The sequence below is a fragment of the Necator americanus genome, chromosome III (assembly GCF_031761385.1).
Source record: "Necator americanus strain Aroian chromosome III, whole genome shotgun sequence".
NCBI lineage: Eukaryota > Metazoa > Nematoda > Chromadorea > Rhabditida > Ancylostomatidae > Necator > Necator americanus.
In genome coordinates, this window is record NC_087373.1 from 28,301,323 (window position 1) to 28,314,383 (window position 13,061).

Genomic DNA, 13,061 nt, shown 5'->3' on the forward strand with positions numbered 1-13,061 from the left:
GATGATTTCTTATGGCTTTATGACTATGACAGCTACTTTTTAACGAAAAAAAAAATTGTTTTTCGCACTCAACTCGGTCTAGTAGGTACTCAGCGTAAAAGTGATTGAAATGGAACTAATCGTTGTAGGACCGAAGACTAGGTCAACGAAGACAAACCATTTGCAAGTTTGAAACGATAATATTGCATGGAAGAAGGCGAAGCGTAAAACAATTATTAGAGGTTAGCCCTACTTCTCTGCAGGCGACGAATCGACAACATCGCCTGGAACCAACGCAGCGTGTTATAATTCCTGATAAATTTGTGTTTGACCTACGTCAAGCATTCTAATCTCCATCTTCTAATACTATTTCGATTCATAGATATATTAAAGTAATAACGCAGTAGGTAGGATGTCCCAAAGTGACTGAATGATCGATTTGATGGTTCCAAGCCGTCTAAATGCCAGCCAAGCCTTTCACCCTTCCGGTGTCGACAAACTGGTGCTAGACTTGTCTTGAGGATAAAAAAGACACTGGCTTTTGTACATCGATCATTGTGTAGGATGAACCCGCGCTCGTAAACCTCAAGCGATTCTGAAATGAAGTGGGTTTCCGTGTCTAAGTCCCAAGCGGATTGATTAACGCCAGACAATTTATCTTTTTTTTATCCTTGTTAAAATAATAAAATAATATACTTATATTTTTGAGTGCATAAGCCCAGACACCAGGTGTAAGGATAAAATTGAGCTGGAGTTCGAATCATTCGACAACGGTGCATTAAGTTTACTCCTAATGCTTCGGATTCCTTTTTGCTCATATTTCACTCCTCTTCCTCCTTCCAAAGCGAAACTAGTATTATCGTAATATATTTGCATTTTCATGGGTTTACGATAGTAATTACCCACTTTGTATATTCCAGTTCATAAAGTTCCGTCTTTCTCAGTTGACCCTTTTGTTTTGAGATAAAAATAGAAGCGCTAAATTATTTGAATGTTGCTAGTTTGAGATTTTGACCGATTGTGTATTGCATCCGTAGATATTAACGCGAATTATCTAGCTGTACATATAAGACCATACTTTCAAAGTCTGTGTTTTAGTGAAATTTTCAACATCCTACACGGGAACTCTGTTTCCATTCTCTTTGATGCGGAATATTGTTTCATAAATGCGTATTTATAAAATTCTCATTCATAACCATTCAATGTGGTAATGCAAATTTCACGGTCACCAAATTCTATCCTTGACGCTTTTTTTTTCGGTGATGCCATTTTGAAAGCGTGGGAACCTCACTTCTATAATTTTGAGAAGATTTCAATGAGACTTGATTTGAAATTCTCTTTCTCGATTACTCCATTCTCTCTAAGACACAATAGAAGATAAGGAATGCTTCCTGAAAAGAAATTTAATTTGAGCAAGATCCTTTGTAGGAGAATGTGATTAGATGACGAAGAGCTAGCTAAGTAATTCCTTACGTGATATTTTTTGAGGATCATGCGTTTCTCACATTTTCATCACACTGACAGCAAATTTAATGTTATTGGATGTGAATGTGGGACGTATTCAGTCATGCAGATAAGATATCCCATAAATATACGTCATTTTCGATTTTACCATCAAGACAAAAAAACGTTGACCTAATGGAGCAAAAAGAACACATACTGCGCTGATGTGATCGGGATTTCTTGATTCCCCTTTGGCGTGGTGATACTACATCACGTAGCTTTTTCAACCGTAGCTTCAAATAACAATAACTCCTATGTAACATCAACATGTAATATTTTCGAGTAAATTGAGAAATTTCAGAGATGCGACAGATTCATATGATGGCTCTTCTGGCTGCTGCAGTCTTAGCATCCATGGTATTCCTATTCAGTACTCCCAAAAAATATGGAATGATCCTGTCGGATGTGTTCCAGAAAGAAGGAAGAGAAAGAATAGTTAAGGTAAATAATATTTATTGATTCAGAGGATTAGTAAAATTGAATAATTGAATAATAAATTAATTGAGTAAAATCTCGTCTTTCAGATGAACTGTACATCATTACTTGATTCTATCAATCCACCATTTCCCGCAGTACTAATTGATTTACCTACTCTGGAAGCACTTAAACAGAACCAATGTAGCACGAATGAGCACAGTGTACGGGTGGCCGTAGATGCTCAACATCTGAACAAAATTCGAAAGGCTGATTTCCCTAATTACGATATTTTGTACTACGAGAAGCCGAGCTGTAAAGATTATTTGCGGTTTTTTGACAAAGAAACAAGAATTATTCCGAGGTATGTAAAAAGTTTGCTTTTTTAGCCGTCTTTTCACTGACAAATAATTCTAGGATAGATTTCGCCGTCTACAGAAACTTCTCCATCCCCGCAAATTTTAAACATTTTACTGAGTTCTGGAAAAGATCAGAGCTGGTGGATTGTATTGGAATGAAGGTAGCGCGACCACCAATTAAATCATATCTACCCATAGAGAAAACGTTGCGAACAATGTCCTCTCTTATGATGCACTTGATCTCGTTCGATATCTATCCATTTCTGAATGGTGGAAGTTTATTGGGTAAGTTTTCATTTTTCTCTTCTTTCCAAAATTCTCACAATCTTATTTAGTAGTCGTATTCTATCTTATGAGAGCATTATGTACACTTTTGATACTTCTGGTGAACATCGAGGGAAAGATTGCGCAGTTAGCTGAGAGAAGCTGAGAGGAATGCGTACGATATTCTCTGTGAAACATTGGATTATGTAAAACGTTGCGGTTTCTAAAAGATGAAAAGTTGTGTCCCTTGAACTGAAAAAATTGTTTTTAAAAAATTCCATTCCCTCAAAGTTCTATGATGTACCTTTTTTCCTGAATGGCTATAGAATCAACTCATTCATTCGTACAAGTTTGTTATCATTAGTTTACCAGTACCGAAAGAGTGAAATAAAAGTCAAATATGACTCTGAAGAAATTTGTACTATTAAGAGGCTATTAAGAGACTTGTTATTTCAGAAAAAAGCTATTTCGAGCAAGTGCCCACCAATTGTTTGCAAAATACATAACTTCTATAACCAATCCTCAATTCCTTGTCTATGGAGAGTTTTCGATAAAAGTGCCACCGATAACACACTCAAAAGCCAAGAATACATGAAGCAGTGAAAAGAAAAACCATACCTAACTAACCGGCTGAAGACATTTGAACAATTCTGTCCCGTAATTTAAGTGAGGATCGAAAAAATTGAAGAAATGTACTGCAAACCTTCCCGTTCACAACAAAAGAGGTACAGACAGAGGTAACTTAAGCAAAGTTACCTCTGTCTGTACCTCTTTTGTTGTGCATGCCTTCGATATTTTTGATGGAACCTCTCTTTGTGCAACGTTTTCAGAGGCTTCACTAAAGGTTGACTCAAGCAACCATCACTTTTATACTATGACAATTGTAATTAGTTTCGCGCACCGCCCTAATGCTCACCAAGCCTTTCATCCCTCTGGGTCGATAAATTGGTACCAGACTTGTCTGGGAGGATAAAAACATTGACTTGACACATCCGCTAGCCCTTAGCTGTATGCCAGTTACACGTTCGTAAACCTCAAACGATTCCGAATTGAAGTGGACGTGGTGGCGCATCCCGCATCCGCATCCTTCTTACTCTCCCGCAAATTGCGTGCCCTCCTGCTCGCAGCTCACAAGTGACACAGCCAAAAATACGATCAAACTGTGTAGCGTAACTTTCTATTAATTTGCTTGAGCTGTGGCCAAGATCGATATTGATATTTATTAACAGCCAAGCTTAAGCGACTTATCACCCTACAGAAAGCGTACAAACAATGGGTGGACTCAAACACCAACACATCGGCTAGTGCTTACCTCGTTAGCTAGGCTTGGTAACGCAACAGACCACCACGTACCACAAATACGAGTCACAAGGGTTTTTCATAGGGAACTGACGGCACGCCCCGTAAATAAGAACTCACTCAGATTTTAGTATGAGGCTAGTTCGTTTGTGATGCACTCATCATTCCTGTTCATTTTTGGGCTTTGATCCAAAATGCCTGTAATGCTCTGCGTGCTATGATCTCGGACTCGAACGATAGTTTAATAACCTCTACCTCTATTTCAGAGTTTTGATGATTTATTCTACGGTGCGTTCTAGGCGAAGTGGAGAGTTTAGATTTTGCGTGTCTATCCAGATGCTCCTTGACATGAACACATAGTGGGCGTCACCCTCTTTTATACGGGCAAACCGCATAGCTGGGAGAGTAGGTCATACGCACGATTACGCACAGCTGACAATTGAGGTTTCCTGGTGGTATTCCCTCACGTGGTTCTGAAGATCCGCTTTTCGCAGACAGCTCCGAACCGCTCTGCTCTTATCATCAGATATGTAAGGTAATCAGAACGGAATCTTTTCTGGGCCATTCACTATTCTCGATCTTCGAAAAGATTGTCGTGCTTGTTGAGAAACAGTCTTCAGCAGGTACCAATTGGATGTTGCCATTTCATGCGCCAGTTTTACAGAGAATGTTTTTTTCCTGGCTACGTGATGAAACTCTCGCCGCCCCGTACATGTTACCTATAACGGATTTTTCCATTTTGCTGGGATGCGCTGAAAGATAGTGGATTAAGATGTTTTTACTATTGGGTTTTCGATACCACTTAGTCTTCCACTTCCCATTCCGCAAGTAAATATGCACATTCAAGAAAGCCAACCAGTTGTCTAACAGCTTTGCCCTTGTGAAGTTAATGTACGAACACTGCTGGGTGGAAAGACTGAAGCACGTGCCTGATTCTGCCTTCGTTGGATAGACGACGCAACAATCATCTATGTAACAGCAATATAGCAGAGGTTTGCAGTCTATCATAGGTTTTTTGATCTTGGACATGAAAACAATGGCAAGTGGGGGCGCCTGCCTTTGTTTCATAGCTAAGCCTCTAAGTTCTCGGTAGTACTGCCCCGACCATTGAAAATAAAGCAATTTGGGCAGTCATTTATTAGTGGCATGATTTCCCTGTGGTCAGTCCGTAGATGTACAATGAAATCTGGTTCTGCGTGAGCAGTTCTCGAACAGTCTGTCTCGCGACATCGTTGGAAACGCTCGTATAAAGTGACGTAACGTCAAAGGACTCTATTACACATTCACGTGCGAACGAGGTCCTACGAAAGTGTTTAAGTAAGCTGTTAGGACTGCTTAGGCGAACAGGGACATATTTGAGCAACTGATTTAGGATTATGCTGAGTAGTCAGGAAATTATATATTTGAGGCCCCAATACCACTTATGATGGGTCTCTCTTCAAAATAAATATAATTATTTGAAGCAAATTTCCAGAGAGTTTATGTGTTTCTATTAGAGTGTCTAAGACTGGGCATGCAGGTACGTCATTCTTGAGACGAGTAATCAGGTTTCAGGTAGACCTGCTGTTTCTACCCATACTCTATTGAGACGGCGATATTGCTTTCTAAATTCGTTGGTGGAGGATGGAGCATATACGGTGTCATCGTCAAGATGTTGCTTCGTTATCGCTATGTCTAGATCACGTGACAAGACAATGAACTGTCCTCCTTCATCACTGACGGAAACCTTTATCTTTTCGCCTGTACAAAGATTGCGGATCTCACGTAGGCTACAATCTGCGTTGGGCCACATAGAGGTCATTTTTTTTTCGAAAACCCCTCCAAAGTACTAGGAGTATACTGATGTTCCAAACACTCAAAACCTGTTGCCTACCGTAGAGCAGGGATCCGGGGGTTTATACACCATGTGTCTGAAAAGTATGGAGGGTAAGAATACTCGCTCAGCATTATGTTTTCTTGTCTTCGTTCTTCTTTTGCTCTTGACCGCAACCTATCGTGAACCAATTGGAGGTCGCCCATGTGATACCTCCGGACATAGTGATTGCATACGTGCGAAACTAGGTCCGTGATCCAAAATGGATGCGCATCAGCTGAGAAGAGTACATCGCTAATCACAGAAACACGAAATGAACTTTGTGCACTGTTGTTTTCAATAATGTCTGAACATACGGAGGTAGATCTAACCGACTCACTAACCGTCTGATGTTGCTGATGGTCTACTAATCGTCTGAACTTTTACTGCAGCCACATTGTTGTTTATATATGCACTTGTTGTGCATATATAAACATGCACAAAGCATTGTTGTTTATATATGCACTTCTCAAGCAAAGAGAACATGTGATCCTGTTTTGCCTTCAGTGCCATGCGCAGGAGTTGTTGCTTGATATTGTACATCTCCCGGCTTTCTTTAGACGCCGCTTATCTCGTGAACTCGTTTGTTGGCTATGAAAAGGTACTGTGTAAGATCACCAAAGACGTCATAGCATTTGGTCTACCCTTAGTTCACTGTATTTAACAGTTTCTTTATGGGGCCACACAATGAGGATTCTACTTTAAAACGTCGTAGACACATTAAAAGAAAATATAGTAAACTGTGGAAACAGTCGACTTCTTTAGACAAGCCATTCTGACGCAATCCCTCTTGAGATTTCCAGTTTACATTACAGATAGCAAAGCTATGTCTTGTACTGCCGCGGTGATCGGCGTCCTCTAGAAATCCCCGCAAGGATGAAGCCGATAGTATGGCAAAAAGGTCGCTCCGTTCGTAATATCCCTCCCCCTGCCCCTATTGTCCTTCGTCACCATATCACCAGAGTAGCGGCAACTACTCCTACACTTCTCTATTTGTCAGCCGACCAGTTTCGCGATCTACCTTCGCTTGGAGTTCGACTTTCAATGGACCTCGGCATAGTTGAATGTAGTATCGAGTTTGATAAGCTGTACACGAGGTTGTTAATTAAATTTATTGGCTAACGTTTCGGCTATATCGCCTTCTTCAGAGCCTGAAATTCAAGATTCCTGAGATTCAATCTACAATTTAAACGACCAACCTCTCCACAACTAAACTGATAAAATCCACGCCTACTTTCTGTCTTTTAAACGAGCAATGGGTCAGGGTAGCAAAATCCGCTGAGTTTCCTCCTTCTTTCATTGCTCGCCTTAAGATTGACCTGCCGACTTGTTCAGTGCTTTACCTCCTTATCAAGACGCACAAACTCCAGTCCAGCAGCGATCTGGCTTCCACTCATCCTGCTACATTCAAAGTAAGACCTATAATTAGTAGTGTAGGAGATCCTACGGACTGAACAGGATGGTTCCTAAACACAATATTTGCGCAAGTATTGAGCCATATACCTGCCCATTTGACAAATACCCGTATGTTCCTAGACCACCTACGCGCAGCACACCTGACAAGAGACTGTGTCATGGAGTCTTCTGACGTCGAAGCACTGTATACTAGTGTATCTAATGACTCTGCGATACAGGCTATGTTCGAACTGCTGAAAGAAAACATAAGAACCATCAATTTACACGGATTGTCAATCTCCAATCGGTGGTTCTTCTCAAGGCGTGCCTCGACTGCAATATCTTTAGATGGTCCGGAAATTACTTTGCACAGCTGAGAGGTTTAGCTATGGGGCAGAGATTGGCTCCCACCTTAGCTATTTCATTTATGGCCAAAATTGAAGCGCCTGTTCTGGAACTACGTTCGTTTTTCTATTCTCTGTACATTGACGATTGTTTTTTCATCTGCGCCGCCCAAGCGGAGATGGGCAAATGTTTCGACTTGTTGAACCGACAGTCCGAACACATAAAACTTGCTAGGGAGAAACCACAGGGAAACAGGCCTCCTTTTTTGAACATCCAGATTGGCATCTCAAACGGTACGTACCAAACGAAATGGTATCGTAAGCCCAGTAATAAAAAATCTTGGTTCATTTTCTTTCTGCTCATCCATTTCATATGAAGAAAATTGTGCTTAACAACGCGTTCCACACGGCAAGAACCGTTTGTAGTGGACCTGAGGAGAGAAAGGAATCGTTAACTTTGGCTCACGAAATTGCTGTTTCGAATGGTTATGAAATTCGAACGTCTGAAACGAGACGATACCGAAGTGAATGAGCACGGCAATTGGAAAATCCCACCACAGTCAAGATACCTCTCTGCTTTCCTCGCATCTCCGATGAAATGAGCGCTGCCATTAGGCGGTGTCTAAGGAGAGCAGACTTGGACAGTTCCGTTTCGATCGTTGAAATACCACCGAACAATTTGGAACGTCAGCTAGTTTGGAATCGTCCGTGAGATACCATCTGTACGACACCGAACTGTATTATTTGTCCCACAGATAGACCAGGAGACTGCTTGAGAGCTGGGGTAATCTACTTGATTTCTTGCACGAACTGTGGCGACGAGCAAGTCGGTGAAACGGCACGACCGCTGTATGTTCGCATCAAAGAGCACGTGAACGGCAAGAATAGGTTACGAGAATGGACACTTTTAGGTGCCCATAGAACACAAAAACACGACGGACCCTATTTTGAAATTAGGGTATAAATCTTAGTGCACGAATCTAAAACGTTGGCTCGAAAATCGCTGGACGCATTTTGGATCCATGCCAAAAACCCTAAAATGAACTGCAAGGGCGAATGTCTGACGACAACGCGGGAACTCGCGCCATATCTTGAATGGTCCTTCCGATCCGAATGTGACATTCGAACCATTCGCATTCGTGATCGACCAGTCAGCGGTCCATGCTAGGCATCTCCGATCTAAGGTGAGCATTCAATGTAGTCGCTTATTTGGTGATTGAAAGTAGGCGTGGATTTTATCAATTTAGTTGTGAAGAGGTTGGTCGCTTAGATTGTAGATTGAATCGCCCTTTTCAGCCTCTGAAGAAGGCGATATAGGCGAAACGTTAGCCAATAAATTTATTTAACAGCCTTGTGTACAGCTTATCAAACTCGATACTATGTTCGAATTTTCATGACATCGAAGGAATCGTAGGTATAAGATCTAAGTTTGTATACTCTCCAAATGTAGTACTTTAAGAAGAGAACCATGAAATCATCACTTCAATTCATGATCATGTTGCATCACGAATGCTTAAATTTCCAAGAAAAAACGAAAAAAGCATCCTTAGAAAAAGTGCAAATTTAATTTCTTGGAAAATGCCTCTGCATTTACCTTCTATTGATATTGACTTTAGTGAAGGGGGACCAGATAAAGTCTGATGTCCGACGTTAACCGGACGTTCAGATTTGTTATAGATTAATCAGGGACGCAATCGATTTATCCTAAACACGAGCAACGGTGGTTAGGTCATATGCGGTTCTCGACGCGGCTTGTAGATAATGGTTTGGCAGATCACGTCCCACGGAATGCACCCAGCTACGAACGCGGTATGCTTGCGATGTTAGGAGCGCGCACGAATTCCGAGAATACATTCAACAGGGGGAATGAAAAACCCATGCTAAACGATGGCGAAATGACATTTGCATTGACTTTTCAATGCCTTCGCTTCCTCACCAGAATATGAGAACGGCCCACTCAAGCTGGTAAACCAGAGACCATGTGGGTTGTGCACCCCATTTTATCAGGTAGATCAAGGTTTTAGCATAAAGGAGTGTGCGTAGGTGTTTAAGGATGCGCCTTCATTGTGTTATCATACAGTGACATTTGTTTTAAGCAGAAATTACCGAAGTTGTTGACAGTGTTCATTTTCAGGATGGTTTCGTGAGTGCGCTATTATACCACACACGTATGATGCCGATTTCGCGGCACACATAGAAGAATACAAGCCAGAACTTCTCAGTGATCTACAAAGCAACGGAACTAAATTCTTCCTAAAACGAAAATTCGGAAGGGTAAGATTTTAAGAGTCGATAGAGTGGATGAGATTCGTCAAATATGCATAGTATCCACAGTATACTCACTCTGCGAAGCAGGAGAGTGACCGAGGAAATGTTCCCATTTTCTCATTTCATACCATCTTCTGAATCTTATTAATGAGTGCCAAACGAAAGCTGGAAGTGAATGTGTAAAGAAAGAAACATTTAGAATATCATTATTCGTTACAGAGAATATAAAAGCACTCTAACATTGTACATGGTCGATTAAATCGTTCTTGGCGCGTTTCATATGGGACAGAAATCGGTTCAACTGCAAAGTTCATGTTATGATTGATGTTTCTACGCATCAATAGTTGTATGTTATTCCAGCAGATTAATCTTATGCAAAGATCGATACTGTCACTCACAAAGAATATGTGTGCTGTATTGAACGTGGATGATAGATTTGATCCGTGCAAAATATCTTTTAAAAAGTGCCGCAAAACTTTTCCGAGGTCACGAAATCAGTTCTGGATTCTGCATATTGCAGGCGAGACTAAAAGCACTTTCATTTTATATCTTAAAAGTACCATACCGCGAAATTGACGATGTTTGGACCCCTCCACGAAAAGATAGGGGATGTAGATCACAACTATGACCACAAACACGCTCAAGTCCACCAATTGATGCGGAAGAAGGTGTAGGAAAGGGCCTTCGCAATCGAATTTTCCTTCGTGACACCCGCTGACGTTTCACGTCTGCGGTCGCAGCCACATCATTGATCTGCTGATGCTGCTTCTCCCGCTCGCTGACAGGCACGGCGTAATCACCTCAGCTCCCAGATTTGGGGCGTTACTAGGGGCCTTGTAGGGAAATTTTGTCGGTAAGGAAGCACGACGTAGCACTCTTATTTTTTCAGCAAACGCTTTTTGACTTGACCATAATTCTGTAGTTTTCCGTTTCAGCCGAACGACACCTACGAATTCACTATTCGACCACTGGATGGGGGGCGTCCTTCTATTGACCTTTTCTGGATGTACACAGCAGAAAATGAAACGTGGGTTGGAGGGACTGCTGGAGATGGTTCGAAGTACAAGTACACTTACCCGAAGTGAGTATTTTCGTACCATGAACTCTTCATGGAATTTTCCTTTAAGATAAAAATCGTATGAGCTCTACTCATTTTGCAATCTCTCAGTTTACTTTTTGATTCCTCATGACTGAAGTACACATTTGAATGGGCGCAAATAGATCTAATTCCCATTTGTTAAGGACGAAGACGTGCGCAGGTGATTTATTAGGACACATTTTCTGGGTGTCATGCGATCCCGAGTTGGTCCTCAAGGTAGCTATATACTACTTTCTTTTCTACTATGGGAAAACATTTTTGATTTTCTCAGTATTCAATGTCGCAGCTGCAGGACAAATTAATGAATAATTCAGCAGGAGCTATACGTTTATTTTGGAAGTGTATGTATGAAACATCTGAGTTTATGCATTTGGTTGGCTGACACACACAAATATACACACATACACTTACGTGACAGAATAAGCCGTTACTATATAGCATAATACTCTGACATTACGTTAACAGCAAAGTAAGCAGTAATTTTTGACAGGCAGAATACGGTCCTGAGTGGTACAACGACTTCTCCACAAATAGATTCTCATGGAAATCATCTCAATTCAACGTAAAGCCGAATGGGAAGTGGACAGCTGAAGAGATGAAGGAAGTGTATAAAGTTTACTGAATTGTTTACTACGAAATGTGTGTTCTTTGCAAATGTGCGATTTTTTCCATTACGGGTTATATTATGTGTGTTTCTTTCACATTTGTAACAGTATTATTAAACATTTTTTCGTAAATGTTATCTCTGCAGACGATAGCCCGCAACGTTTTCAACATATTCTGAGGACGAGTAGCAATATGTTCTATTAGTTCAACGACGGCTCATGGGGTCACGTGGACAACGTGGAGGTTGCTATACAATTCTACAAACGAATGTTTGTATTTCCTCGAATGTGATTAATTTGATACCAATCAAATACAACCGCACTTTAAAGGCAGAACACCACGAATCTGAGGTGTTGCGGATTTCAGGTGGAGTATCCGTATACGGGTTCGTAGATTATGGAGACGAGGGTAGTTCCGCTCATCTCTCCCTGCATCACTGCAAACAGCCGCCTCCAGAATGCTGTTTTGTACGACGCCATCTATTGCAGCGCTCCACCCCTCGCGCCGCCTCCGCCCAGCGATTCGTCGAAAATCAATTCGCCCTGCCCCGATAGGCAGTAAGGGACGCTACGTGTGCAAGGGTGGCGCGTTGCAATAGAAGGCATCGTACAAAACAGCATTCAGGAGCCGGCTGCTTGCTGTGATTCAGAAAGAGATGAGCGGAACCACCCCGGTCTCCAGAATCTACGACCCCGTATACGGATGCTCCACCTGAAATCTGCACCACCCCAGATTCGTGGTATGCTGCCTTTAAATGTTGCTCAACGTGACACTGCCTGTCGTTTTGGAGCATTTGTCTTTCCCACGCATTAAAAGTTTTTCGACACGGAAGGACCTTGACAAACTTTGTAGTTCACGATTATGAGCGTAACTATACTTAATTCCCTCCAATGTTTAAGAAAACTCGTATAGAGCAGCCATGTGTCATCCATCTACAATGCAATTTATTGCGCAGTGGAACACGGGGAACTCCTTCTTTTTCCAACGTCTCCAACGATCCAGCTGATATAATTCAAACAAGCAGCGGAAGCTCATTCACCTGCGCAGTTGTGGGAGCACGGCGATTTGCCATCGTTCTGTTACTGTATGTAGTAGGTAGCATGGATGGGTAAGCGAGGTCACACAAGGCCGTTTCACGCGACTCTTTCTGGATTACTAGCAGGAACTAGGCGTAATCAGGAGAAAGAGTGACAAAGTTAGTAACTGATACTCACTCTTGCTGCGTCGCAGACTTTGCGATGCTTTTAGAATTCTTGTGCATAAAATGCACGCACCAAATAAATTTGGAGAATATGGACCAGAAACTCTTAGATCGCTGGCTTTAGATATATTAGATATTAGTTACAAGGTGATTTCAACAAAGAGGAAAAAGACAATCCTACTGTGCCTCCTCAACTCACGAAACAGCAACACTTTGGTGGAAATTCCCACCAAAAAAGCGCCTCTGGGCACATTTGTCTTTGACAAAATCATTCAACGTATAAGCTCCGAACTGCTTTTGTTAAATATGCTCTGAAAGGAGTCTATCCCAGTAAAACTTTTCCTTTTTCCCACAGCACATTTCTAGTCTAAGACCACACAAATACAGACTCGCACATGTGACAGAATAGGCTCGTTATTATATAGCATGATAGTTTGCAAATTTGGAAGTATTCATTCACATAAAAGTTTATTTACCC

General features: G+C 41.5%; 1 protein-coding gene across 4 annotated transcripts in view; it reads left to right on the top strand.

The window, feature by feature from the left end:
• RB195_011202 (uncharacterized protein) overlaps positions 1-11,398 on the top strand; it is a gene marked incomplete at both ends in the record, with an annotated part of 16,489 nt that extends 5,091 nt beyond the window's left edge. The window contains 7 exons of one of the 4 annotated variants that reach the window (XM_064192519.1): positions 1,784-1,923; positions 2,007-2,260; positions 2,314-2,540; positions 9,544-9,683; positions 10,613-10,758; positions 10,920-10,992; positions 11,267-11,398. In XM_064192519.1, coding sequence (XP_064050101.1) covers positions 1,784-1,923; positions 2,007-2,260; positions 2,314-2,540; positions 9,544-9,683; positions 10,613-10,758; positions 10,920-10,992; positions 11,267-11,398 — 1,112 coding nt within the window. Of the gene's footprint in view, positions 1-1,783; positions 1,924-2,006; positions 2,261-2,313; positions 2,541-2,590; positions 2,686-6,546; positions 6,768-7,005; positions 7,083-7,304; positions 7,704-9,543; positions 9,684-10,612; positions 10,759-10,919; positions 10,993-11,266 lie in introns of those variants that run through there. The other 3 variants (XM_064192518.1, XM_064192520.1, XM_013442943.2) reach the window with 3 other exon arrangements.
• Positions 11,399-13,061: the final 1,663 nt, after the last annotated feature.